The 27,857-nt window shown below is 65.4% G+C and overlaps 1 protein-coding gene across 1 annotated transcript; it reads left to right on the forward strand.

The window, feature by feature from the left end:
- The first annotated feature begins 683 nt into the window (after positions 1-683).
- On the forward strand, positions 684-27,857 carry LOC102447232 (histone-lysine N-methyltransferase EHMT2). Its single transcript, XM_075918256.1, is given in 34 exon segments — positions 684-783; positions 1,332-1,622; positions 2,385-2,635; positions 2,929-3,001; positions 3,804-3,901; positions 3,981-4,070; positions 4,072-4,149; positions 4,914-5,027; positions 5,236-5,347; positions 5,438-5,527; positions 5,530-5,538; positions 6,169-6,245; positions 6,248-6,316; positions 6,465-6,557; positions 6,559-6,609; positions 7,150-7,385; positions 7,574-7,759; positions 8,474-8,556; positions 8,714-8,820; positions 8,931-9,053; positions 9,220-9,261; positions 9,263-9,322; positions 9,354-9,509; positions 10,092-10,246; positions 10,386-10,553; positions 10,640-10,652; positions 10,654-10,785; positions 24,474-24,551; positions 25,033-25,148; positions 25,351-25,437; positions 25,571-25,649; positions 26,102-26,164; positions 26,166-26,278; positions 27,572-27,857. Coding segments are annotated over 34 exon segments (3,759 nt in total). The 5' UTR covers positions 684-698; the 3' UTR covers positions 27,753-27,857.

The raw sequence follows: 27,857 nt of genomic DNA on the forward strand, positions 1-27,857 counted from the left end.
GGGGGGCGGGGCCGGACTCCTGGGTTCTACGGGGGGGCGGGGCCGGGATGCTGGGTTCGCACGGGGGGGCGGGGCCGGACTCCTGGGTTCTCACGGGGGGGCTGGAGAAGGGCGGGCGGGGGCCTGGGCCGAAGGTTTCCAAGGAAACAGCAACGGGCGGGGGGGGGGGCGGGGCCTGCAGCGCCGGGAACCCGCCTCAGTGGGCGGGGCGGGGGCGGGGGGCGGGGCCTCCGCCTGCGCACGCGGCCCCTTTTCGCGCCGGCCCCGCCCCCTCCGGTGACGTCACTGCCGGGGCTGCCGGGGCCGCGCCATGGAGGCGGCGGGAGCGGGCGAGGTGGGGGAGGGGCGCGGGGCGGCGGGGCCGGGTCCGAGGGGCGGGGCCGTGCACCAGTGGGGGGCTGGAGGGGCGCTATGGGGGGGCCACGAGGGCGCTGGGGGGGCTATGGGGCTGGAGAGCCTATAGGGAGTAGGGGGGTCTATGAGGGCGCTGTGGGGCTATGGGGCTGGGAGGTGCTATGGGGGGCTATAGGGCTGGGAGGTGCTATGGGGCTGGGGAGCTATGGGGGGCTGGGAGGGCGCTGTGGGGCTATAGGGCTGAGGTGCTATGGGGAGGCTATGGGGCTGGGAGGTGGTCTGGGGGGCTCCATGAGGGCGCTGGGGGGCTGTAGATCTGGGGCACTGTGGGGCTTGGAGGTGCTATGGGGGCACTGACCTGTCTCTCCCCACAGCGGGACGAGGCCCGGGGGGCGGCGCTGCTGGCGGAGAAGGAGCCGGGAGAGAGAGGTGAGCGGGGGGGCCCGGTGCCCCCCATCTGCGCCCCTTGGCCCTGCCTTGGCCCCCAAAGCGCGGGGTGGGCAGCACCCCAGGGAGGGGCCCCTGGCTGCTCAAACCCCCCCAGTGCCACGTACAGCCTCCCGATGCCTGCTCCATACTGGGCACCCCCCACACTAGGCACCCCGACTCCCACGGGCCGGGCACCCCCATATTTCCGCCAGCCCCAGGCACCCCGACTCCCACGGGCTGGGCACCCCATATTTCCGCCAGCCCCAGGCACCCCGACTCCCACGGGCTGGGCACCCCATATTTCCGCCAGCCCCAGGCACCCCGACTCCCACGGACTGGGCACCCCCATATTTCCACCAGCCCCAGGCACCCCGACTCCCACGGGCCGGGCACCCCCATATTTCCGCCAGCCCCAGGCACCCCGACTCCCACGGGCCGGGCACCCCCATATTTCCGCCAGCCCCAGGCACCCCGACTCCCACGGGCCGGGCGTGCTCTGGTTGGGGTTCGTCTGGTCTCCATGGCAACCCCCTTGGCCTCTCCGCCAGGTCAGCACCCCATGGGGCAGGGACCCCCCCGGGACCTCCCTGCACCCCCCGCCGGGGCCGCGCTGCCCCCCCGAGCTCCGGGGCCGGAGGAGAAGTGGAAGGCGCCCCCCGGGGAGAGCGGCGGGGGAGGGGGCGGGGAGAGCCCCCCAGCGGAGGGGGGCAGCGGGGACGAGGCGGCCCGGAGCCAGGTGTTCGGGGACCCCAAGGAGGCAGCTGGAGCGTCACCCGAGGAGGAGGGGAGCCCGTCGGCCGTCATGGCCAGCCCCGGCACGGGGACCAAGGGGCTGCCAGGTGAGTGGAGCTGCTATGGGGCAGGAGTGAGGGGAATGGGAGCGAGCGGCGTGGGGGGCTGCAGGGGAGTGAGGGGCAGTGGGGGATGCAGGGCAGGAGCAAGCGGCATGGGGGAGCTTGGGGGGTGCAGGGTGGGAGTGAGGGGCACTGGGGAGTTTGGGGGGTGCAGTGGAGTGGGGCTTTGGGGGGCTGCACTGGAGCGAGGGGCACTGGGGTTGGGGGGGCTGCAGGGCGGGACGAGGGGCATGGGGGATTTAGGGGCCTGCACTGGAGCACGGTGCATTGGGGGGCTGCAGGGCGGGTGTGAGGAGGTGGGGGGCTGCAGGGCGGGACCGAGGGGCATGGGGGATTTAGGGGCCTGCACTGGAGCACGGTGCATTGGGGGGCTGCAGGGCGGGTGTGAGGAGGTGGGGGGGGCTGCAGGGCGGGCGTGAGGAGGTGTGAGGGGCTGCGGGGCGGGCGTGAGGAGGTGGGGGGGCTGCGGGGCGGGCGTGAGGAGGTGGGGGGGCTGCGGGGCGGGCGTGAGGAGGTGGGGGGGGTGCGGGGCGGGCGTGAGGAGGTGGGGGGGCTGCGGGGCGGGCGTGAGGAGGTGGGGGGGGCTGCGGGGCGGGCGTGAGGAGGTGGGGGGGGCTGCGGGGCGGGCGTGAGGAGGTGGGGGGGGCTGCGGGGCGGGCGTGAGGAGGTGGGGGGGGGCTGCAGGGCGGGCCCGAGGGGTTTTGGGGGTGCAGGGCTCGAAGAAGGGGTTCCCTGTCTCGCCCGCAGGCCACGCCAGCAAGACACTGCCGACCTCGCCCAGCAAGGGGGGGCCGGGGCCGAGCCGGGCCAAGATGTCGCTGACGGGCACCGGCAAGTCCCCCCCCTCGGTGCAGAGCCTGGCCATGCGGCTGCTCAGCCTGCCCGGCACCCGCCTGCCCCCGAGGGGGCCCCCGCCGCCGAGCCCCCCCGCCCCCCCGGACACCCAGCCCAAGGTGCATCGGGCCCGCAAGACCATGGTCAGACCCAGCAACGGGCAGGTGGGTCTGGTGGGGGAGGGGCTTTGTGCCAACCCCTGGGGCCCTCGCGCCCCCTTCCTGGGGTACCCTCTCCCCTGGCTGCCTCCCTCCCCCTTCCTCCCCGGGGTTACCCCTCCCCTGGCTGGCGTCCCTCGCGCCCCCGCCCTGGGGTTACCTCTCCCCTGGCTGCCTCCTTTGCACCCCCGCCCCGGGGTACCCCCTTCCCTGGTTCCTATGCCCACCCGGGGGGGGGCTGCTCCATGTTTCGGCACCGCGTCTGACACACCCTTCCCCCCACCAAAACCTGTGTCTAGGTCCCCGAAAAGCGAGTCTCGGAAATGCTGCATTTCCGAGTCTCTGACGAGCTGCGGAGCATCGAGGAGCCAGGTAAACAGGCGGGGGCTGAGCAGGGGTGTGGGGCAGGAGTGAGGGGCACCGGCAGAGCTGGGGGGCGGGAGTGAAGGGCACTGACAAGGCTGGGGGGCAGGGGCTGGGGGGCGGGAGTGAGGGGCACTGACAAGGCAGGGGCTGGGGGGTGGGAGTGAGGGGCACTGGCAGGGCCGGGGGGCAGGGGCTGGGGGGCGGAGTGAGGGGCACCGGCAGGGCTGGGGGGACGGGAGTGAAGGGCACTGACAAGGCTGGGGGGCAGGGGCTGGGGGGCGGGAGTGAGGGGCACTGACAAGGCCAAGGGGCAGGGGCTGGGGGGCGGGAGTGAGGGGCACTGACAAGGCCAAGGGGGGCAGGGGCTGGGGGGCGGGAGTGAAGGGCACTGACAAGGCCAAGGGGCAGCGGCTGGAGGGCGGGAGTGAGGGGCACTGACAAGGCAGGGCTGGGGGGCGGGAGTGAGGGGCACCAGCAGGGCCGGGGGCAGGGGCTGGGGGGCGGAGTGAGGGGCACTGACAAGGCCGGGGGGCAGCGGCTGGAGGGTGGAGTGAGGGGCACTGACAAGGCAGGGCTGGGGGCGGGATGAGGGGGCAGCCGGCAGGGGGGGCCGGGGGGGGGGCAGGGGGGGGGCTGGAGGGGCGGAGGTGAGGGGCACCGGCAGGGCCGGGGGGCAGGGGCTGGGGGGCAGAGTGAGGGGCACCGGCAGGGCCGGGGGGCAGGGGCTGGGGGGCGGAGTGAGGGGCACCGGCAGGGCTGGGAGCAGGGTGGGGGTTTCTCTGCTCCCCGGTTCATTCCCTGCCCACAGAGCCGGCCAAGCGCCGGAGGTTGGACTTCGTGGTGGATTCGATGCACAAGCAGCTCCTGCCCTCGCTGCACGGAACCAGCCCCAGGGCCAGCACTGAGGTACGACCCCCCCCCCCGGCCGCCTGGGCCCCCCGTGGCCGTCCGGGCGCCATGGGGCTCTGACCCATTGTCTCCCCAGATCACGGTGACGGAGGAGATGGCGGCGCCGCCCAGCGAGTCCCGCTCCTCGGGGGACCCCTCGGGGGCCCGGGGGCCGCTGGAGGAGTGGGGAGACCGAAGTGGGCGAGGATTTCAGCCTCTTCTACGACAGCTACTCCGTGGGCGAGCCCGGCGACTCGGACAGCAAGGTGGGGTACGGCCAGCGGGGCTGGTTCCACGGGGCCCCTCGCCCGGGGCTGGGGTGCGGCTGGCTCTGGGGTGGGGGGCCGGTTCCACGGGGACCCTTCGCCTGCTGCTGGGATGTGGCTGGCTCTGGGGTGGGGGTTGGGGTTGGTTCCACGGGGCCCCTCGCCAGAGATGCGGCTGGCTCTGGGGTGGGGGGTTGGGGGTTGGTTCCACGGGGCCCCTCGCCAGAGATGCGGCTGGCTCTGGGGTGGGGGTTGGGGGTTGGTTCCACGGGGCCCCTCACCAGAGATGCGGCTGGCTCTGGGGTGGGGGGCCGGTTCCACGGGGACCCTCGCCAGAGATGCGGCTGGCTCTGGGGTGGGGGGCTGGTTCCACGGGGCCCCTCGCCAGAGATGCGGCTGGCTCTGGGGTGGGGGGTTGGGGTTGTTCCACGGGGCCCCTCGCCAGAGATGCGGCTGGCTCTGGGGTGGGGGGTTGGGGGTTGGTTCCACGGGGCCCCTCGCCAGAGATGCGGCTGGCTCTGGGGTGGGGGGCCGGTTCCACGGGGCCCCTCGCCAGAGATGTGGCTGGCTCTGGGGTTGGGGGTGGTTCCACGGGGCCCCTCGCCAGAGATGCGGCTGCTCTGGGGTGGGGGGCTGGTTCCACGGGGCCCCTCGCCAGAGATGCGGCTGGCTCTGGGGCGCCAGGCTGTGTTTGGAGCCGACGGGACGTGCCCGGACGCCTGGCTTCGCGTCCCTCCCGCTGAGCTTTCCCTTCTCTGGCCCAGTCGGAGGCGGACGGGGCCGGGGAGCAGCTGAGCGAGGAGGAGGAAGAGGAGGAGGAGGAGGAGGAGGAAGAAGAGGACGAGGAGGACGAGGAATCTGGGACCATGTCGGACAGGGTGAGCCTTGGGGGGGGCAGGATGGGGGGGAACGCGGGGGGGAGCAGGCGTACGTGCCCCCTGTCCCATCCCTCATGATGTTTTGTTCTGTCTCCCTTTTTCTCCTGGCTCCGCCCCTGCTCACTGGCTCCGCCTCCTGGCTCCGCCCTACTCCCCAACCTGCCTCCTCCCTGCTCCGCTCCCCGGCTCCACCCCCGCCCCTCCCCAGAGCGTGTCCAGCACCAAGCGCAAGGCCAAGAAGCGCTGGAAGAACGACAGCCCCTGGGTGAAACCGGCCCGCAAGCGCAAGAGGAAGGAGCCTCGGGCCAAGGAGGGGCGAGGTGAGGGGGCGGGGGGCCCTGGCGTAGGGCTTGGGGGCGGGGCCGGGGTCTCAGGCCCCCGACTGGCCCCCTTGACCCCTCCCTTCTCAGCAGGCAGCGGGGCGCCGGCGCCCAGCCAGGGCGAGTACACCGAGGTGCCGCTGGGCTGTCTGGAGCTGCCCGGCGAGGGGGCGCTGTCCCCGGCCATGCAGGTGAGCCCCCCGCCCCCCAAAGGGGTCTGCTCGGCGCCCTCCCCCCCGCAGTCTCCCAGAGGTGTGTGCTTGGCACCCCTCTCCCCCCACAACCCCCCTGTCCCCCGAGGGTGTCTGCTCGGTGCTCTCCCCCCCGCGGTCTCCCAGAGGTGTGTGCTTGGCACCCCTCTCCCCCCACAGCCCCCCCGTCCCCCCGAGGGTGTCTGCTCGGCGCCCTCCCCCCCGCGGTCTCCCAGAGGTGTGTGCTTGGCCCCCCTCTCCCCCCACAGCCCCCCCCGCCCCCCAAAGGGGTCTGCTCGGCGCCCTCCCCCCCGCAGTCTCCCAGAGGTGTGTGCTTGGCACCCCTCTCCCCCCACAGCCCCCCCGTCCCCTGAGGGTGTCTGCTCGGTGCTCTCCCCCCCCGCAGTCTCCCAGAGGTGTGTGCTTGGCACCCCTCTCCCCCCCACAGCCCCCCCGTCCCCCGAGGGTTGTCTGCTCGGTGCTCTCCCCCCTGCAGTCTCCAGAGGTGTGGGCTTGCACCCCTCTCCCCCCACAGCCCCCCCTGTCCCCCGAGGGTGTCTGCTCTGTGCTCTCCCCCCCGCGGGCGCCCCGGGTCCCGCCTGCCTCCCCCTGACGCTGTGGCCGGCCCAGGCGTGTCGAACGAGACGAGCTCGCTGGAGACGGAGCGCTTCGAGGAGCTGCCCCTCTGCTCCTGCCGCATGGAGGCCCCCCAAGATCGAAGCGGCTGAGCGAGGCCGCCCGGAGCCACTGCATGGCCACGGAGAGCGCCGACGGCGAGGTGAGGGGCGTGGGGAGCGAGGGGGGCGCTTCCTCCGCGTGGATGGGGAACAAGGGGACGCGCACATTGCCGCCGGGGCAGAGGCTCGGGGGAGGGGACCCCGGCGTCCAGGCTGGCGTCCAGGCTAACCCCCCCTCCCCGTCCCCAGCTGAGCGGCTGCGGCAGCAGCGTCCTGAAGCGGGAGACCATGCGCCCGTCCAGCCGGGTGCCCCTCATGGTTCTGTGCGAGGCCCATCGCGCTCCGGATGGTGAAACACCACTGCTGCCCCGGCTGCGGGCACTTCTGCACCGCCGTGAGTCCGGGCTGGCTGCGGCGCCGGCAGGGCTGGGGGGCAGGGGCTGTGGGGTGGGAGTGAGGGGCTGCGGGGCGCCGGCAGGGCTGGGGCGCAGGGGCTGTGGGGTGGGAGTGAGGGGCTGCAGGGTGCCGACAGGGCTGAGGAGCGGGAGTGAGGGGCACCAGCAGGGCTGGGGGGCAGGAGCTGCGGGGCGGGAATGAGGGGGGCCGGCAGGGCTGGGGGGTAGGGGCTGCAGGGTGGGAGTGAGGGGGGCCGGCAGAGCGGGGGGGCAGGGCTGGGGAGCAGGGGCTGCAAGGCTGGAGAGAGGGGCGCTGGCAGGGTGGGGGGGCAGGGGCTGCGGGGCGGGAGCGAGGTGGCCAGCAGGGTGGAGGGGCAGGGCTGGGGGCGGGAGTGAGGGAGGCCGGCAGGGTGGAGGGGCAGGGCTGGGGGGGCGGGAGTGAGGGAGGCCGGCAGGGTGGAGGGGCAGGGCTGGGGGGCGGGAGCGAGGGGGGCCAGCAGGGCCGGGGGGCAGGACTGAGGGGCCCCGTCTCCCCGCAGGGCACCTTCCTGGAGTGCCACCCCGACTTCCGGGTGACCCACCGGTTCCACAAGGGCTGCGTGTCCCAGCTCAACGGGCTGATCTTCTGCCCGCACTGCGGCGAGGACGCCTCGGAGGCCCAGGAGATCAGCATCGCCCGGGCCGACACCTCCACGCCCGCCCCCGCGCCCGCCCCCCCGCCCCCTGGCCAGGAGCCGGCTGACGCCCCCGGCCGCGCCGACACCACCCAGCCCAGGTGAGGGGCCGGGAGCCGCCTCTTGGGGGCGGGGCGCTGGGGGTGCTGGCGGGGGAGCAGAGCGTTGAGGCGGGCGGGCCTGGGGGGGGGCTGCGGGTTGGGAGGGAGGGGGCGCTGCGGGGGCTGCGTCCGGGAGGGGGTGTCCTGGCTTCTGACCCCACCCTGCTGCCGCCACCTCTCCCGTTCAGCGCCCGGATGCGGGGGAAGGGCGAGGGGCGCTTGGTCTCCCCCGACCCCCTGGCCGACGGGATCGACAGCTCCGGGGGCCCCGTGCTGACCCTGCCGTCGGGTGCCGCCATCTCGCCGCAAGGGCTGGGGCCGGGGCCGGGCCGCGAGCTGCTGGAGAAAGCGCTGATCGTCCAGGAGGCCGAGAGGTGGGACTCCCCGATCTCTCCCCCCGCCCCCTCTCACGCACCTTCCCTGAGCGTTCTGGCCATCTGGAATCCCACCGCACCCACCAATACATCTCCCTCTGCCCCGCTCACCAGGATCCTAGGGGAGCAGCCACTCTGTCATTCTGTCCCCTGGAGTCCAGTGCCCTGTGGGTGCTCCACAGGGCTCTTCCCGGCATCTGCCGTTCTCCCCATCCACGTTTCTCTGCCCCTGGGATCTCCCCTCTGTGACCCATGGCACCCACTTCTCCTCCCCCACATTCCTGTGGTCTCTGGGAAACCACCAGTCTGCCTCCCTCTCAAGCTCCAGGACTCCCACTCCCCCACAAGTGCAATCCCACGGCACCCACCAGTGCTCTGTCCTCTGGACTCCCTTTCCCTTTGTCCCTCCCTCCATGCCGGCTATCCCACCGCACCCACCAGTGCTCTGTCCTCTGGACTCCCTTTCCCTTTGTCCCTCCCCTACACCTGCTATCCCACCGCACCCACCAATGCTCTGTCCTCTCGACTCCCCTTCCCTCTGTCCCTCCCTCCACGCCGGCTATCCCACCGCACCCATCAATGCTCTGTCCTCTGGACTCCCTTTCCCTTTGTCCCTCCCCTACACCTGCGATCCCACTGCACCCACCAACGCTCTCTGTGCTGGCCTCCCCTGCCGCTGACTCAGTTTCTCTGGCACGTTCCCTCGCTCCGCAGGCGGAAGAAGTTGCGGTTCCATCCGCGCCAACTGTACCTCTCCGTCAAGCAGGGCGAGCTGCAGAAAGTGCTGCTGATGCTGTGTGAGTGGGGCGGGTTGGGGCCTCTGGGGGGAGGCAGTGGTGGGGCCATGGGAGGCCTGAGAGAGTATTCTGGGGCACCGTGGGGGAGGGGGAGGGTGTGTGGGGACCCCCCCCTTTGGCTCTGATCCTGTCCCTGATTCTCTCTCTGCCCCCCCAGTGGATAACCTGGACCCCAACTTCCAGAGCGACCAGCAAAGCAAGCGCACGCCCCTGCACGCCGCCGCCCAGAAGGGCTACCTGGAGATCTGCCACGTCCTCCTGCAGGTGGGGGCGGGGCTGGGGGGGCAGGGAGGGGAGGGGACACCGAGGGGGAGGGGGAATCTGGGGAGGGCGGGGCCAGACTCCTGCTAAGACCTGCCCCCTCCCTCTCCCAGGCTGGCGCCAACATCAACGCAGTGGACAAGACCCGCCGGACGCCGCTCATGGAGGCCGTGGTGAACAACCAGCTGGAGACGGCGCGGTACATCGTGCGGCGCGGGGGCTGCGTCTACAGCAAGGTAGGTGCACGGTGGGGGGGCAGCAGGCCAGGTTCCTTCCAAACGGTTCCATTGGGTGCAGAATAAATTTTGTTCGGTGCACCGAGCTGTGTGCACCACCTGTCGTGCTCTGCCAGTTCCCTGGGGGGCGTTGGAGTCTCCCTAATCACTTCCTTTCCCCCCACAGGAGGAGGACGGCTCGACGTGCCTGCATCACGCGGCCAAGTGGCGGGAACCTGGCCATGGTCTCTCTGCTACTGGCCACGGGGCAGGTGGACGTGAACGCCCAGGTGAGTTGGGCTCCGGGCGGGGGGGGCTTAGCCGAGGGGGTCCCCGGCTGGCAGCGCTGACCCCCGTGTTGTGCCCGGCAGGATAGCGGGCGGCTGGACCCCCATCATCTGGGCGGCGGAGCACAAGCACATCGAGGTCATCCGCATGCTGCTGACCCGCGGCGCTGATGTCACCCTGACCGACAACGTAAGTGGCGGTTTCTCGCTCCCCGCCCCCGACTCAGCCCTGCCCCAGCTGCCAGGGTGTCTGCTCCCCTTGACGCTGAGTCTCGGCTTCAGTGTCCCCCTCAGTCAGTCGCTGCCATCTGCGTCTGGCAGTTTCCAGGCCCCTCCACTCTCTCCAAGTCTTTCTTGTTTTCAGGATCCCCTCCAGTTGGCATGTTAGCGTCTTGCCTCAGCCCCCGGCCCTGGCTGCTGTCTCTAATTCCCCCTAGTGGTGTTGCCAGTTTCTATCCGCCCCAGCTCATAGCTGGGATTGGAGGTTTCGAGGCTTCCCTTCTCTGGTTTGGGACTGGATTTGCCAGTTTCAAGGCCACCCCCTCTCTAGCTCAGGGCTGGGATATGCCGGTTTTCAGGCTCCCCCTCACTGGCTTGGGCTGGGATATGCCGGTTTCGAGGCTCCCCCTCACTGGCTTGGGCTGGGATATGCCGGTTTCGAGGCTCCCCCTCACTGGCTCGGGGCTGGGATATGCCAGTTTCAAGGCTCCCCCCTCACTGGCTCGGGGCTGGATATGCCGGTTTCGAGCTCCCCGTCACCATTCCCCCGCAGGAGGAGAACATCTGCCTGCACTGGGCCTCCTTCACGGGCAGCGCCGAGATCGCGGAGGTCCTGCTCAACGCGCAGTGCGACCTGCACGCCGTGAACTGCCACGGAGATACGCCCCTGCACATCGCCGCCCGCGAGAGCTTCCACGACTGCGTCATGTGAGCGGGGCGGGGGAGGGGCTGGGTGCCTGGGTTCTCGCCCGGCTGCGGGGGGTGGGGGGGAGGACAGGGCTGGGTTCTCGGGGGCGGCTGGTGGACGTGCGGGGACCCAGGACGCGCTCTCTCTCACCCCCCCCAGGCTGTTCCTGTCGCGGGGGGCCGACCCCGAGGTGCGGAACAAGGAGGGCGACTGCCCGGTGGACCTGACGCTGGAGAGCTCGGAGGTCTGGTTCGCCCTGCAGCTGAACCGCAAGATCCGGCAGGGCGTCCTCAACCGCGCGCTGCGGACCGAGCGCATCATCAGCAGGTGGGGCTGGGCCCCGGGGACGGGAGGGGAGGGGAGGCTGCCCCCTGCCAGCCGGCCCCCGTCTCACCCCCTCCTGCCCCCCCCAGGGACGTGGCCCGCGGGCTACGAGAACGTGCCCATCCCCTGCGTCAACTCGGTAGACGACGAGCCCTGTCCCGACGACTACAAGTACATCTCGGAGAACTGCGAGACCTCCACCATGAACATCGACCGCAACATCACCCACCTGCAGGTGAGGCGCCGGGGGGCCGGAAAAGGACCAAGGCGTGATTGGGGGGGGGGGGTCTAGAAACTCTCATATGCAGAATGGGGGGGTCTGGAAACCAACATATGCAGAATTGGGGAGTGTCTAGAAACCAACATGTGCCGAATTGGGGGGGGGGTCTAGAAATAAACAAATGCAAGTATTTGGGGGTGAGGCAATGAGCCTGGGGTCATGGCTCACAGGTCGTGCCCCCACTCGGCCCCTGGGAAGAACCCCCACTCCAGTGCAGCAGCCCTTTTCCGGGGGGGTCCTCTCACCTGGGGGTCTGCCCCTCTGCCTCCAGCTGCCTGCCTCCGCCGTGAGCCCCTGGGGGAGTCCCCTCCCTCTGCACCCCTGGGGCTCCCCTCCCCCGAGGGAATAGCCTCCAGCCCCGTGCCACTCCCGGCCAGCGCCCGCAGGAGGGGCTATGGAGCTGTGCATGCAGCAAAGGGTCCCTCCGGCCTGGGCCCCCAGTCCCCCACATCTGAGTCTCTCCTACAACCTCGGGGGCTCTGCCTGACACCCTGCCCCATCCCGCTGCCCCCTCCCTCCAGCCCAGCTCCAGTTCCCCCAGCAGCCCCTCCCCGCCTGTGTCTGCTGGCCAGGGAACAGGGTCGCCTGGGCCCCTCCCTTCCTTCCCCCCTTGCTGGGACCAGCTGGGCCAGTCGCCCCAGTCTCCCCTCTGCTGCCCCTTGGCCGGCGTCTGGCTGGAGTCGGCCGTGTGCTCTGAGCGGGCTCCAGTTCTGGGCTGTTCTCAGAACCCCCAAAACTCCCTCCCCCTTGTCACATTAACCAGTGACATCTGGGCACTGAGCGCCCCTCTGCACGCAGCCCCCCGAACCCCAAAACTCCCCCCTTGTCACATAACCAGTGACATCTGGGCACTGAGCGCCCCTCTGCACGCAGCCCCCCGAACCCCAAAACTCCCCCCTTGTCACATTAACCAGTGACATCTGGGCACTGAGCGCCCCTCTGCACGCAGCCCCCCGAACCCCAAAACTCCCCCCTTGTCACATTAACCAGTGACATCTGGGCACTGAGCGCCCCTCTGCACGCAGCCCCCCAAACCCCCAAAACTCCCTCCCCTTGTCACATTGAACCAGTCACATCCGGGCACTGAGCGCCCCTCTGCACGCAGCCCCCCCCACCCCCAAAACTCCCTCCCCTTGTCACATTGAACCAGTCACATCCGGGCACTGAGCGCCCCTCTGCACGCAGCCCCCCCCCACCCCCAAAACTCCCCCCTTGTCACATTGAACCAGTCACATCCGGGCACTGAGCGCCCCTCTGCACGCAGCCCCCCCACCCCCAAAACTCCCTCCCCTTGTCACATTGAACCAGTCACATCCGGGCACTGAGCGCCCCTCTGCACGCAGCCCCCCCACCCCCAAAACTCCCTCCCCTTGTCACATTGAACCAGTCACATCCGGGCACTGAGCGCCCCTCTGCACGCAGCCCCCCCCACCCCCAAAACTCCCTCCCCTTGTCACATTGAACCAGTCACATCCGGGCACTGAGCGCCCCTCTGCACGCAGCCCCCCCACCCCCAAAACTCCCTCCCCTTGTCACATTGAACCAGTCACATCCGGGCACTGAGCGCCCCTCTGCACGCAGCCCCCCCCACCCCCAAAACTCCCTCCCCTTGTCACACTGAACCAGTCACATCCGGGCACTGAGCGCCCCTCTGCATGCAGCCCCCCCACCCCCAAAACTCCCTCCCCTTGTCACATTGAACCAGTCACATCCAGGCACTGAGCGCCCCCTCTGCACGCAGCCCCCCCCACCCCCAAAACTCCCTCCCCTTGTCACATTGAACCAGTCACATCCGGGCACTGAGCCCCTCTGCACGCAGCCCCCCCACCCCCAAAACTCCCCCCTTGTCACATTGAACCAGTCACATCCGGGCACTGAGCGCCCCTCTGCACGCAGCCCCCCCACCCCCAAAACTCCCTCCCCTTGTCACATTGAACCAGTCACATCCGGGCACTGAGCGCCCCTCTGCACGCAGCCCCCCCACCCCCAAAACTCCCTCCCCTTGTCACACTGAACCAGTCACACCCGGGCACTGAGCCCCTCTGCACGCAGCCCCCCCACCCCCAAAACTCCCTCCCCTTGTCACACTGAACCAGTCACATCCGGGCACTGAGCCCCTCTGCACGCAGCCCCCCCACCCCCAAAACTCCCCCCTTGTCACATTGAACCAGTCACATCCGGGCACTGAGCCCCTCTGCACGCAGCCCCCCCGAACCCCCAAAACTCCCTCCCCTTGTCACATTGAACCAGTCACATCCGGGCACTGAGCGCCCCTCTGCATGCAGCCCCCCCACCCCCAAAACTCCCTCCCCTTGTCACACTGAACCAGTCACATCCAGGCACTGAGTGCCCCTCTGCACGCAGCCCCCCCCCACCCCCAAAACTCCCTCCCCTTGTCACATTGAACCAGTCACATCCGGGCACTGAGCCCCTCTGCACGCAGCCCCCCCCCCACCCCCAAAACTCCCTCCCCTTGTCACATTGAACCAGTCACATCCGGGCACTGAGCCCCTCTGCACGCAGCCCCCCCACCCCCAAAACTCCCCCCTTGTCACATTGAACCAGTCACATCCGGGCACTGAGCCCCTCTGCACGCAGCCCCCCCACCCCCAAAACTCCCTCCCCTTGTCACATTGACCAGTCACATCCGGGCACTGAGCGCCCCTCTGCACGCAGCCCCCCCCACCCCCAAAACTCCCTCCCCTTGTCACATTGACCAGTCACATCCGGGCACTGAGCCCCTCTGCATGCAGCCCCCCCACCCCCAAAACTCCCTCCCCTTGTCACATTGAACCAGTCACATCCAGGCACTGAGCGCCCCTCTGCACGCAGCCCCCCCCACCCCCAAAACTCCCTCCCTTGTCACACTGAACCAGTCACACCCGGGCACTGAGCCCCTCTGCACACAGCCCCCCCACCCCCAAAACTCCCTCCCCTTGTCACATTGAACCAGTCACATCCGGGCACTGAGCGCCCCTCTGCACGCAGCCCCCCCCACCCCCAAAACTCCCTCCCCTTGTCACACTGAACCAGTCACATCCGGGCACTGAGCGCCCCTCTGCACGCAGCCCCCCACCCCCAAAACTCCCTCCCCTTGTCACATTGAACCAGTCACACCCGGGCACTGAGCCCCTCTGCACGCAGCCCCCCCACCCCCAAACCTCCCTCCCCTTGTCACACTGAACCAGTCACATCCAGGCACTGAGCGCCCCTCTGCACGCAGCCGCCCCACCCCCAAAACTCCCTCCCCTTGTCACATTGAACCAGTCACATCCGGGCACTGAGCACCCCTCTGCACGCAGCCCCCCCACCCCCCAAAACTCCCTCCCCTTGTCACATTGAACCAGTCACATCCGGGCACTGAGCGCCCCTCTGCACGCAGCCCCTCCACCCCCAAACCTCCCTCCCCTTGTCGCATTGAAACAGTCACATCCGGGCACTGAGCGCCCCTCTGCATGCAGCCCCCTGAACCCCCAAAACTCCCTCCCCTTGTCACATTGAACCAGTCACATCCGGGCACTGAGCGCCCCTCTGCATGCAGCCCCCCCCACCCCCAAAACTCCCTCCCCTTGTCACACTGAACCAGTCACACCCGGGCACTGAGCCCCTCTGCACACAGCCCCCCCCCACCCCCAAAACTCCCTCCCCTTGTCACATTGAACCAGTCACATCCGGGCACTGAGCGCCCCTCTGCACGCAGCCCCCCCCACCCCCAAAACTCCCTCCCCTTGTCACACTGAACCAGTCACATCCGGGCACTGAGCGCCCCTCTGCACGCAGCCCCCCCACCCCCAAAACTCCCTCCCCTTGTCACATTGAACCAGTCACACCCGGGCACTGAGCGCCCCTCTGCACGCAGCCCCCCCACCCCCAAAACTCCCTCCCCTTGTCACATTGAACCAGTCACACCCGGGCACTGAGCCCCTCTGCACGCAGCCCCCCCACCCCCAAACCTCCCTCCCCTTGTCACACTGAACCAGTCACATCCGGGCACTGAGCGCCCCTCTGCACGCAGCCGCCCCACCCCCAAAACTCCCTCCCCTTGTCACATTGAACCAGTCACATCCGGCACTGAGCACCCCTCTGCACGCAGCCCCCCCACCCCCAAAACTCCCTCCCCTTGTCACATTGAACCAGTCACATCCGGGCACTGAGCGCCCCTCTGCATGCAGCCCCCTGAACCCCCAAAACTCCCTCCCCTTGTCACATTGAACCAGTCACATCCGGGCACTGAGCGCCCCTCTGCATGCAGCCCCCCCCACCCCCAAAACTCCCTCCCCTTGTCACACTGAACCAGTCACATCCAGGCACTGAGCGCCCCTCTGCACGCAGCCCCCCACCCCCCAAAACTCCCTCCCCTTGTCACATTGAACCAGTCACACCCGGGCACTGAGCGCCCCTCTGCACGCAGCCCCCCCACCCCCAAAACTCCATCTCCCTTGTCACATTGAACCAGTCACATCCGGGCACTGAGCGCCCCTCTGCATGGAGCCCCCCCACCCCCAAAACTCCCTCCCTTGTCACATAGTGCCCGGATGTGACTGGTTCAGAGCGCCCCTCTGCACGCAGCCCCGCCCACCCCCAAAACTCCCTCCCCTTGTCACATTGAACCAGTCACATCCGGGCACTGAGCGCCCCTCTGCACGCAGCCCCCCCACCCCCAAAACTCCCTCCCTTTTGTCACATTTGTCATGTGGTTCAATTTTTAGATACGAGAGGAGGCAGGAAACACACCTCAGGTGAACTCTTGTTAAGTTTCTTGTGCACAGATTGGCAAAGGAAATCGTGCAAAGTGACCCACATCTGTGTCCATACACGGGGGAGGTAGCACAGCCGTAGAACAGCAGCTTTCCTAGGCCAAGACACTAGCTGCTCCCTTATAAGAACATGAATAGACAGGTGAATCTCTCTCTCTCTCTCTCTCTCTCTCTCACACACACCCCTTACGATTGTCACACACACACAGACACACACTCACACACCCCTTACGATTGTCAGACACACACACACACACACACACACACACCCCTTACGATTGTCAGACACATGTTGTACTTAAAAGAAGTACTCGGGATCTTTTTCAGGGGAATAAGGCAACATGCCACATTTATTGATCACACATAGAATAATTAACAGTTATCATATGCGTATGATATATATGTGTGTGTGTGTCACTCATGCACTCACACACTCACACACACACACAAGCACACTCCGTCTTGCTGCTGTTACCAACAAGTTGCTCCCCTTAACTGCACTGGCCAGGTGAGTTCGATGGGGGAGGGGTGGAGCCGGGCTTCTGCCGATCCGGATCGATGCTCCGATGGTGACAAGAGGAAACCCGGGGTCCTCTGCAAGACACCTCACTTTTCTAGCAGCCCTCTCATATGCAAATCTATCCCAGATTCAAACTCTGGGTCTGTGTCCCTTGGTCCCTTTGTGCTGCAGAGAGGGGGTTTTCCAGAGAAGGTGCCTGCTCCTAATCCCCAAGGCTGTCAGTATGTCTGCTCTTCTTTCTTCAGCCCATTGACACCTTGGGTCTGGCTTCCACCCCCCTTCAACTCCTGTAGCTGTCTGGAGGGGCTGGGCTCCCAAGTCTCACTCATTCACACCTCGTTCATTCAACAGGGCAATTAATTACAGAGTGGGGGAAAATCTTATTCTGCTACAAGTTTTCTATGTAGGGTTCTAAGACAAAGTTATTTCAAGCAGCCCCTTGCACAAGCCTGAGCCTGCCCTGGGGCAGGGGCTGTTTCTGGCTACATAGGATTATATTCTTAACAGTTCTAAGTTCCATGACCTAATACATTCTATTCTAAAGGGGCAATAAGAATAATAAATCCAAACATTTAACAATCTTAACAAATAATAATAATAATAAGAAGAAGAATTAATAATAAATCTAAACACTTTAAGTTGTGGGGAACAAATTCTGGGGAGTCACTTCCATGTGGGGGAATCACATTTTTAATACATTGATATATTATCCCTACATACTCACACACACCCCTTACGATTGTCAGACACACACACACACACACACCCCTCCCTTATGATTGTCAGACACACACACACCCCTCCCTTATGATTGTCAGACACACACACACACACCCCTCCCTTATGATTGTCAGACACACACACACACACACCCCTTACGACTGTCAGACACACACACACCCCCCCTTACGATTGTCAGACACACACACACCCCTTATGACTGTCAGACACACACACACACACACCCCTTACGATTGTCAGACACACACACACACACACACCCTTATGACTGTCAGACACACACACACACACACCCCCCTTACGATTGTCAGACACACACACACACACACACCCCCTTATGACTGTCAGACACACACACACACACCCCTTACGATTGTCAGACACACACACACACACACCCCCTTATGACTGTCAGACACACACACACACACACCCCCTTACGATTGTCAGACACACACACACACACACACACCCTTACGACTGTCAGACACACACACACACACACCCCTTACGACTGTCAGACACACACACACACACCCCTTACGATTCAGACACACACACACACACACACACACCCCTTACGACTGTCAGACACACACACACACACACACCCCTTACGACTGTCAGACACACACACACACCCCCCTTATGACTGTCAGACACACACACACACACACACACCCCCTTACGACTGTCAGACAGCAGACTTGGTTGGTCTAGTCCTATCTACCCATCAACTACAGTTTGTGTAAAATTCCTAGTATGCCGATATCTAGGATCCTTTTCGCAAAATATTACCCACTCGCGTCTTTCACCGCTTTCCTGGCTGTCTGGACTGCCTCTTATCACAGTGGGACGTCCTAGGACCAGGCTGTTCCTGCTCTCTGGCCTGGTCTCACCGGCCTGTCCACGTTCCGCAGCGTTGGGCAGCGCTGCTGACTCCCCCCCCCGGCCTGCGTACCGACGTGTGTGCCCAGGCTCCAATCAGATCTAGGGTGGGTGTTAGAGCCGGACTTTGGACGAGGCCGGGCGCTGCAGACGCTCACGCACAGGGGAGGAAGAATTGCTTCCGTCCTTCCACACACACACACCGGCATCCGCGGGAATCATACCTGCCCAGAGAGATTTCCTGATAAGACAAATCTAGTCCCCAAGCACTCACGTGGGTATTATTTCAACGGCAGGGGGCTGGGAATAGCTGCTCAGTTTGACAGTACCACTCCTGTTCTCCCCACTGTCCACGACCGCGGTGGTCTGATAGGTCACCTGATCGTACAAGCCACTTGGCTGTCACCCTGGGGGCCCGGATACGGCCCATGACAATAACGGGGACAGGGACGTACTGACAACCAGGAAGTACTTGAGTTTTCATGGGCACCGAGTGAGCGTGAATAGAACCTGATAACCACAGGAGCTAGAGGAAATAATAGTAAGAAACAGCATCACGTACGCCCTGGGGATAGTGAGTGTGACAACATTGAACCAGTCACACCCGGGCACTGAGCCCCTCTGCATGCAGCCCCCCCAAACTGCCCCCCCTTGTCACATTGACCTGTAACACCCGGACACTGAGCCCCTCTGCATGCAGCCCCCCCAAACTGCCTCCTCCTTGTCACATTGACCTGTAACACCCGGACACTGAGCCCCTCTGCATGCAGCCCCCCCAAACTGCCTCCCCCTTGTCACATTAACCAGTAACACCCGGGCACTGAGCCCCTCTGCATGCAGCCCCCCCAAACTGCCTCCTCCTTGTCACATTAACCAGTAACACCCGGGCACTGAGCCCCTCTGCATGCAGCCCCCCCAAACTGCCGCCTCCTTGTCACATTAACCAGTAACACCCGGGCACTGAGCCCCTCTGCATGCAGCCCCCCCCAAACTGCCTCCCCTTGTCACATTGACCTGTAACACCCGGGCACTGAGCCCCTCTGCATGCAGCCCCCCAAACTGCCTCCTCCTTGTCACATTAACCTGTAACACCCGGACACTGAGCCCCTCTGCATGCAGCCCCCCCAAACTGCCTCCTCCTTGTCACATTAACCTGTAACACCCGGACACTGAGCCCCTCTGCATGCAGCCCCCCCAAACTGCCTCCTCCTTGTCACATTAACCAGTAACACCCGGGCACTGAGCCCCTCTGCATGCAGCCCCCCCAAACTGCCTCCTTGTCACATTAACCAGTAACACCCGGACACTGAGCCCCTCTGCATGCAGCCCCCCCAAACTGCCTCCTCCTTGTCACATTGACCTGTAACACCCGGGCACTGAGCCCCTCTGCATGCAGCCCCCCCAAACTGCCTCCTCCTTGTCACATTAACCTGTAACACCCGGGCACTGAGCCCCTCTGCATGCAGCCCCCCCAAACTGCCTCCCCCTTGTCACATTAACCTGTAACACCCGGACACTGAGCCCCTCTGCATGCAGCCCCCCCAAACTGCCTCCCCCTTGTCACATTAACCTGTAACACCCGGGCACTGAGCCCCTCTGCATGCAGCCCCCCCAAACTGCCTCCTCCTTGTCACATTAACCAGTAACACCCGGGCACTGAGCCCCTCTGCATGCAGCCCCCCCAAACTGCCTCCCCCTTGTCACATTAACCTGTAACACCCGGACACTGAGCCCCTCTGCATGCAGCCCCCCCAAACTGCCTCCTCCTTGTCACATTAACCAGTAACACCCGGGCACTGAGCCCCTCTGCATGCAGCCCCCCCAAACTGCCTCCTCCTTGTCACATTAACCTGTAACACCCGGGCACTGAGCCCCTCTGCATGCAGCTCCCCCAAACTGCCTCCTCCTTGTCACATTGAACCAGTAACACCCGGACACTGAGCCCCTCTGCATGCAGCCCCCCCAAACTGCCTCCTCCTTGTCACATTGACCTGTAACACCCGGGCACTGAGCCCCTCTGCATGCAGCCCCCCCAAACTGCCTCCCCCTTGTCACATTAACCTGTAACACCCGGGCACTGAGCCCCTCTGCACGCAGCTCCCCCAAACTGCCTCCTCCTTGTCACATTAACCTGTAACACCCGGGCACTGAGCCCCTCTGCATGCAGCCCCCCCAAACTGCCTCCTCCTTGTCACATTAACCAGTAACACCCGGACACTGAGCCCCTCTGCATGCAGCTCCCCCAAACTGCCTCCTCCTTGTCACATTAACCTGTAACACCCGGACACTGAGCCCCTCTGCATGCAGCCCCCCCAAACTGCCTCCCCCTTGTCACATTAACCTGTAACACCCGGACACTGAGCCCCTCTGCATGCAGCCCCCCCAAACTGCCTCCCCCTTGTCACATTAACCTGTAACACCCGGACACTGAGCCCCTCTGCATGCAGCCCCCCCCAAACTGCCTCCTCCTTGTCACATTAACCTGTAACACCCGGACACTGAGCCCCTCTGCATGCAGCCCCCCCAAACTGCCTCCTCCTTGTCACATTAACCTGTAACACCCGGGCACTGAGCCCCTCTGCATGCAGCCCCCCCAAACTGCCTCCCCCTTGTCACATTAACCAGTAACACCCGGGCACTGAGCCCCTCTGCATGCAGCCCCCCCAAACTGCCTCCCCTTGTCACATTAACCTGTAACACCCGGGCACTGAGCCCGTCTGCATGCAGCCCCCCCAAACTGCCCCCCCCCCTTGTCACATTAACCAGTAACACCCGGGCACTGAGCCCCTCTGCATGCAGCCCCCCCAAACTGCCTCCCCTTGTCACATTAACCTGTAACACCCGGACACTGAGCCCCTCTGCATGCAGCCCCCCCAAACTGCCTCCCCCTTGTCACATTAACCTGTAACACCCGGGCACTGAGCCCCTCTGCATGCAGCCCCCCCAAACTGCCTCCTCCTTGTCACATTAACCTGTAACACCCGGACACTGAGCCCCTCTGCATGCAGCCCCCCCAAACTGCCTCCCCCTTGTCACATTAACCAGTAACACCCGGGCACTGAGCCCCTCTGCATGCAGCCCCCCCAAACTGCCTCCCCCTTGTCACATTAACCTGTAACACCCGGACACTGAGCCCCTCTGCATGCAGCCCCCCCAAACTGCCTCCTCCTTGTCACATTAACCTGTAACACCCGGACACTGAGCCCCTCTGCATGCAGCCCCCCCAAACTGCCTCCTCCTTGTCACATTAACCTGTAACACCCGGGCACTGAGCCCCTCTGCATGCAGCCCCCCCAAACTGCCTCCCCCTTGTCACATTGACCTGTAACACCCGGGCACTGAGCCCCTCTGCATGCAGCCCCCCAAACTGCCTCCCCCTTGTCACATTGACCTGTAACACCCGGACACTGAGCCCCTCTGCATGCAGCCCCCCCAAACTGCCTCCCCCTTGTCACATTGACCTGTAACACCCGGGCACTGAGCCCCTCTGCATGCAGCCCCCCCAAACTGCCTCCTCCTTGTCACATTAACCAGTAACACCCGGGCACTGAGCCCCTCTGCATGCAGCCCCCCCAAACTGCCTCCCCCTTGTCACATTGACCTGTAACACCCGGACACTGAGCCCCTCTGCATGCAGCCCCCCCAAACTGCCTCCCCCTTGTCACATTGACCTGTAACACCCGGGCACTGAGCCCCTCTGCATGCAGCCCCCCAAACTGCCTCCCCCTTGTCACATTGACCTGTAACACCCGGACACTGAGCCCCTCTGCATGCAGCCCCCCCAAACTGCCTCCCCCTTGTCACATTGACCTGTAACACCCGGGCACTGAGCCCCTCTGCATGCAGCCCCCCCAAACTGCCTCCCCCTTGTCACATTAACCTGTAACACCCGGACACTGAGCCCCTCTGCATGCAGCCCCCCCAAACTGCCTCCCCCTTGTCACATTGACCTGTAACACCCGGGCACTGAGCCCCTCTGCATGCAGCCCCCCCAAACTGCCTCCCCCTTGTCACATTAACCTGTAACACCCGGACACTGAGCCCCCTCTGCATGCAGCCCCCCCAAACTGCCTCCCCCTTGTCACATTGACCTGTAACACCCGGGCACTGAGCCCCTCTGCATGCAGCCCCCCCAAACTGCCTCCTCCTTGTCACATTAACCTGTAACACCCGGACACTGAACCCCTCTGCATGCAGCTCCCCCAAACTGCCTCCTCCTTGTCACATTAACCTGTAACACCCGGGCACTGAGCCCCTCTGCATGCAGCCCCCCCAAACTGCCTCCCCCTTGTCACATTAACCTGTAACACCCGGACACTGAGCCCCTCTGCATGCAGCCCCCCCAAACTGCCTCCTCCTTGTCACATTGACCTGTAACACCCGGACACTGAGCCCCTCTGCATGCAGCCCCCCCAAACTGCCTCCTCCTTGTCACATTAACCAGTAACACCCGGGCACTGAGCCCCTCTGCATGCAGCCCCCCCAAACTGCCTCCTCCTTGTCACATTAACCTGTAACACCCGGGCACTGAGCCCCTCTGCATGCAGCCCCCCCAAACTGCCTCCTCCTTGTCACATTAACCAGTAACACCCGGGCACTGAGCCCCTCTGCATGCAGCCCCCCCAAACTGCCCCCTCCTTGTCACATTAACCTGTAACACCCGGACACTGAGCCCCTCTGCATGCAGCCCCCCCAAACTGCCTCCCCCTTGTCACATTAACCTGTAACACCCGGACACTGAGCCCCTCTGCATGCAGCCCCCCCAAACTGCCTCCTCCTTGTCACATTAACCTGTAACACCCGGGCACTGAGCCCCTCTGCATGCAGCCCCCCCAAACTGCCTCCTCCTTGTCACATTAACCTGTAACACCCGGACACTGAGCCCCTCTGCATGCAGCCCCCCCAAACTGCCTCCTCCTTGTCACATTGACCTGTAACACCCGGGCACTGAGCCCCTCTGCATGCAGCCCCCCCAAACTGCCTCCTCCTTGTCACATTAACCTGTAACACCCGGACACTGAGCCCCTCTGCATGAAGCCCCCCCAAACTGCCTCCCCCTTGTCACATTAACCTGTAACACCCGGACACTGAGCCCCTCTGCATGCAGCCCCCCCAAACTGCCTCCCCTTGTCACATTAACCTGTAACACCCGGGCACTGAGCCCCTCTGCATGCAGCCCCCCCAAACTGCCTCCTCCTTGTCACATTAACCTGTAACACCCGGACACTGAGCCCCTCTGCATGCAGCCCCCCCAAACTGCCTCCTCCTTGTCACATTAACCAGTAACACCCAGGCACTGAGCCCCTCTGCATGCAGCCCCCCCAAACTGCCTCCCCCTTGTCACATTAACCTGTAACACCCGGGCACTGAGCCCCTCTGCATGCAGCCCCCCCAAACTGCCTCCTTGTCACATTAACCAGTAACACCCGGACACTGAGCCCCTCTGCATGCAGCCCCCCCAACCTCCCTCCCCCTTGTCACATTGACCTGTAACACCTGGACACTGAGCCCCTCTGCATGCAGCCCCCCCAAACTGCCTCCCCCTTGTCACATTGAACCAGTAACACCCGGGCACTGAGCCCCTCTGCATGCAGCCCCCCCAAACTGCCTCCCCTTGTCACATTAACCTGTAACTCCCGGGCACTGAGCCCCTCTGCATGCAGCCCCCCCAAACTGCCTCCCCCTTGTCACATTAACCTGTAACACCCGGGCACTGAGCCCCTCTGCATGCAGCCCCCCCAAACTGCCTCCCCCTTGTCACATTGACCTGTAACACCCGGGCACTGAGCCCCTCTGCATGCAGCCCCCCCAAACTGCCTCCCCTTGTCACATTAACCTGTAACACCCGGACACTGAGCCCCTCTGCATGCAGCCCCCCCAAACTGCCTCCTCCTTGTCACATTGACCTGTAACACCCGGGCACTGAGCCCCTCTGCATGCAGCCCCCCCAAACTGCCTCCCCCTTGTCACATTGACCTGTAACACCCGGGCACTGAGCCCCTCTGCATGCAGCCCCCCCAAACTGCCTCCCCTTGTCACATTAACCTGTAACACCCGGACACTGAGCCCCTCTGCATGCAGCCCCCCCAAACTGCCTCCTCCTTGTCACATTGACCTGTAACACCCGGACACTGAGCCCCTCTGCATGCAGCCCCCCCAAACTGCCTCCCCTTGTCACATTGACCTGTAACACCCGGACACTGAGCCCCTCTGCATGCAGCCCCCCCAAACTGCCTCCTCCTTGTCACATTAACCTGTAACACCCGGACCCTGAGCCCCTCTGCATGCAGCTCCCCCAAACTGCCTCCCCCTTGTCACATTAACCTGTAACCCCCGGACACTGAGCCCCTCTGCATGCAGCCCCCCCAAACTGCCTCCTCCTTGTCACATTAACCTGTAACACCCGGGCACTGAGCCCTCTGCATGCAGCCCCCTGAACCTCCAAAACTCCCTCCCCCCCTTGTCACATTGAACCAGTCACATCGGGGCACTGAGCCCCCCTTTGCGTGCAGCCCCCCGAATCCCTGACACTCCCCACTGCCTCACACCTAGAACCAGGCAGTTGTGGCATTTGTGGGGAGATGGAAACCGGCTCACAAGGCGTTGGTGGGCAAAAGGGGACGAAGGGGCAGACTGGGTGGGGGGGGATGTGGTAAAGTTGGGGGAGGAGCCAGGCTGGGCCTCGGGGTGGGGGGAGGGGACTGCAGCAGGCCCTGCCAACCTGTGTCCTCCCCCAGCACTGCACCTGCCAGGACGACTGCTCCTCCAGCAACTGCCTGTGTGGCCAGCTTAGCATCCGCTGCTGGTACGACAAGGTGAGACCCCTTCCCCCACCCCCAACTCCCCCTCCAGAAAACTCGGCTTGGGGGCCTGACCCGACCCCCCCCCCTCCCCGAAACTGTCATTTGGATCATGGGAGGGGTCCTAGAAACCAATAAATAGATCCTGAGGGGAACCCAGAAACCACCATATACAGGTCTGGGGGTGGGGCAGTGGGGAGCCTGCAAACTGACCTGCTGTTCGTGGGAGGGAGCAGACAAATAGAGCCGTCGGGGCAGGGAGATGGGGAAGGGTAGAAACAGACCCTCAGATGAGAGAAGAAAGGAGGGAACTGGAAACTGCCCCATTGGTTGGGGGGGAGCCTAGAAACCGACAAATGAAAATGACAGATTCCTTCCCCCCTAGCTCCCAGGAATATTCAGAGCCCAGTTCCTGAGCTCCTCCCTCCCCTTCAGTGCTGGGTGGGGGCAGAGTCTGGGAGCTGTTTTGAGATCATGACCCCCTCCCCCACCCTAGGACGGGCGCCTGCTCCAGGAATTCAACAAGATCGAGCCGCCGCTCATCTTTGAGTGCAACCAGGCCTGCACCTGCTGGAGGAGCTGCAAGAACCGGGTGGTGCAGAGCGGCATCAAGTGAGTCCCCTGGGCAGGGGCGTACACACCCCCATTCCTGCTCCCTGAAAGTCCAGTAGCAAGGAGTTCCCTAGGTTAATAAGAACCAGCATTCCAGCTGCTGGACTGGGAGTGGTGGAGATGAGAGATCCTGCAGCAGGGTGTTCCACAGGTTAACCAGAAGCCATGCTGCTGGACTAAACATGTTTTTTTGCCTGGGCAGGGTCCGTCTGCAGCTGTACCGGACGGCCAAGATGGGCTGGGGGGTGCGAGCCCTTCAAGCCATCCCCCAAGGGACCTTCATCTGCGAGTGAGTGACCTGGGTGTGGGGGAAGGGGGCTGCCTCCTCCAGGGGGGTGCCGTTCGGCTAGTGTGTGTGTGGGGCGGGGGGGGAGCCGGGAGTTGCCTGGGCCTTGACGGCTCTGCCCTCTTCCCCTCCTCAGGTACGTGGGAGAGCTGATTTCGGACGCAGAGGCCGACGTGCGGGAAGACGACTCGTACCTCTTTGACCTGGACAACAAGGTGCGGGGGCAGGGACGCCTGGGAGTGAGAGGGGGGCAGGGATAAGTGGTTAGAGCAGGCAGGGCTTGCTCCAGGAAGCCTGCTGAAGGAACTGCAAGAATGGGGTGGTGCAGAGCGGCATCAAGTGAGTCCCCTGGGGATGGGGCACAACCCTCCCCCATTCCTGCTCCCTGAGTGTCCAGTAGCAAGGAGTTCCCCAGGTTAACAAGTCCCAGCATTCCAGCTGCTGGACTTGCAGTGGGGAGGGGGCCTGAGAGATCCTGTGGCAGGGAGTTCCCCAGGTTAATAAGAACCAGCGTTCTCTTTGGGCTCGGGGAGCAGAGCGGGGGATAGTGGTTAGAGCTGGGCTCTCTCCTGGCTGGTGCGCTAGAGCGGACGGGCGGGGGGCCCGGCCCCGGGAGTGGGGGGAAGGCGGGTCCCCGGACTCCTGGGCTCTCTCCCATCCCCCACAGGACGGCGAAGTGTACTGCATCGATGCCCGTTACTACGGCAACGTCAGCCGGTTCATCAACCACCCTGTGCGAGCCCAACATCATCCCGGTGCGGGTGTTCATGCTGCACCAGGACCTGCGCTTCCCCCGCATCGCCTTCTTCAGCAGCCGCCACATTCGTGCCGGCGAGGAGCTGGGGTGGGCCAGGCTGGGGGGCGGGAGGGGCTTGGCTGAGTGGGAGGGGCTGGGGGCGGGTCTTGGGGTGGGAGGAGCTGGGGGGTGGGCCTAGGGGTGGGGTGGGGGTTGGCTAAGTGGGAGGGGCTGGGGGCGGGTCTTGGGGTGGGAGGAGCTGGGGGGGTGGGCCTAGGGGTGGGGTGGGGTTGGCTAAGTGGGAGGGGCTGGGGGTGGGTCTTGGGGTGGGAGGGGCTGGGGGGTGGGCCTAGGGGTGGGGTGGGGTGGGGTTGGCTAAGTGGGATGGGGCTGGGGGCGGGTCTTGGGGGTGGGAGGAGCTGGGGGGGTGGGCCTAGGGGTGGGGTGGGGTTGGCTAAGTGGGAGGGGCTGGGGCGGGTCTTGGGGTGGGAGGGACTGGGGGGTGGGCCTAGGGGTGGGGTGGGGTTGGCTAAGTGGGAAGGGGCTGGGGGCGGGTCTTAGGGTGGGAGGAGCTGGGGGGTGGGCCTTAGGGGTGGGGTGGGGTTGGCTAAGTGGGAAGGGGCTGGGGGCGGGTCTTGGGGTGGGAGGAGCTGGGGGGTGGGCCTTAGGGGTGGGGTGGGGTTGGCTAAGTGGGAAGGGGCTGGGGGCGGGGTCTTGGGGTGGGAGGAGCTGGGGGGTGGGCCTAGGGGTGGGGTGGGGTTGGCTAAGTGGGAAGGGGCTGGGGGCGGGGTCTTGGGGTGGGAGGAGCTGGGGGGGTGGGCCTTAGGGGTGGGGTGGGGTTGGCTAAGTGGGAAGGGGCTGGGGGCGGGTCTTGGGGTGGGAGGAGCTGGGGGGGTGGGCCCTTAGGGGGTGGGGTGGGGTTGGCTAAGTGGGAAGGGGCTGGGGCGGGTCTTGGGGTGGGAGGAGCTGGGGGGTGGGCCTTAGGGGTGGGGTGGGGTTGGCTAAGTGGGAAGGGGCTGGGGGCGGGTCTTAGGGTGGGAGGAGCTGGGGGGTGGGCCTAGGGGTGGGGTGGGGTTGGCTAAGTGGGATGGGGCTGGGGGCGGGTCTTGGGGTGGGAGGGGCTGGGGGGTGGGCCTAGGGGTGGGGTGGGGTTGGCTAAGTGGGAGGGGCTGGGGGCGGGGTCTTGGGGGTGGGAGGGGCTGGGGGGTGGGCCTAGGGGTGGGGTGGGGTTGGCTAAGTGGGAGGAGACAGGGCTAGGGGTGGGGTGGGCTGGCGGGGTGTGTGGGAGGGGCTAGGAGGGAGGGGGCGGGGCTGACCTGGTGTGTGGGAGGAGCCGGGTGGTCCTGTGGGGAGCAGAGGAGGCTGCAACTCACCCCCCCCCCCCCCCCCGTAACCCCCCAGGTTCGACTACGGCGACCGGTTCTGGGACATCAAGAGCAAGTACTTCACGTGCCAGTGCGGGGCGGAGAAGTGCAAGCACTCGGCCGAGGCCATCGCCGTGGAGCAGAGCCGCCTGGCCCGCCTCGAGGCCCACGCCGACCTGCTGCCCGACGCCGGGCCCCTGCCCCTGCTGGGCCCCTAAGCCCTCGGCCCCTGGAGCCGCCGGGCCCCTGCCCCTGCTGGGCCCCTGAGCCCTCGGCCCCCCAGAGCCGCCGGGCCCCTGTCCGCCCTGGGCCCTCGGCACCTG

This window comes from Pelodiscus sinensis, unplaced genomic scaffold (genome assembly GCF_049634645.1).
Source record: "Pelodiscus sinensis isolate JC-2024 unplaced genomic scaffold, ASM4963464v1 ctg214, whole genome shotgun sequence".
Taxonomy (NCBI): domain Eukaryota; kingdom Metazoa; phylum Chordata; order Testudines; family Trionychidae; genus Pelodiscus; species Pelodiscus sinensis.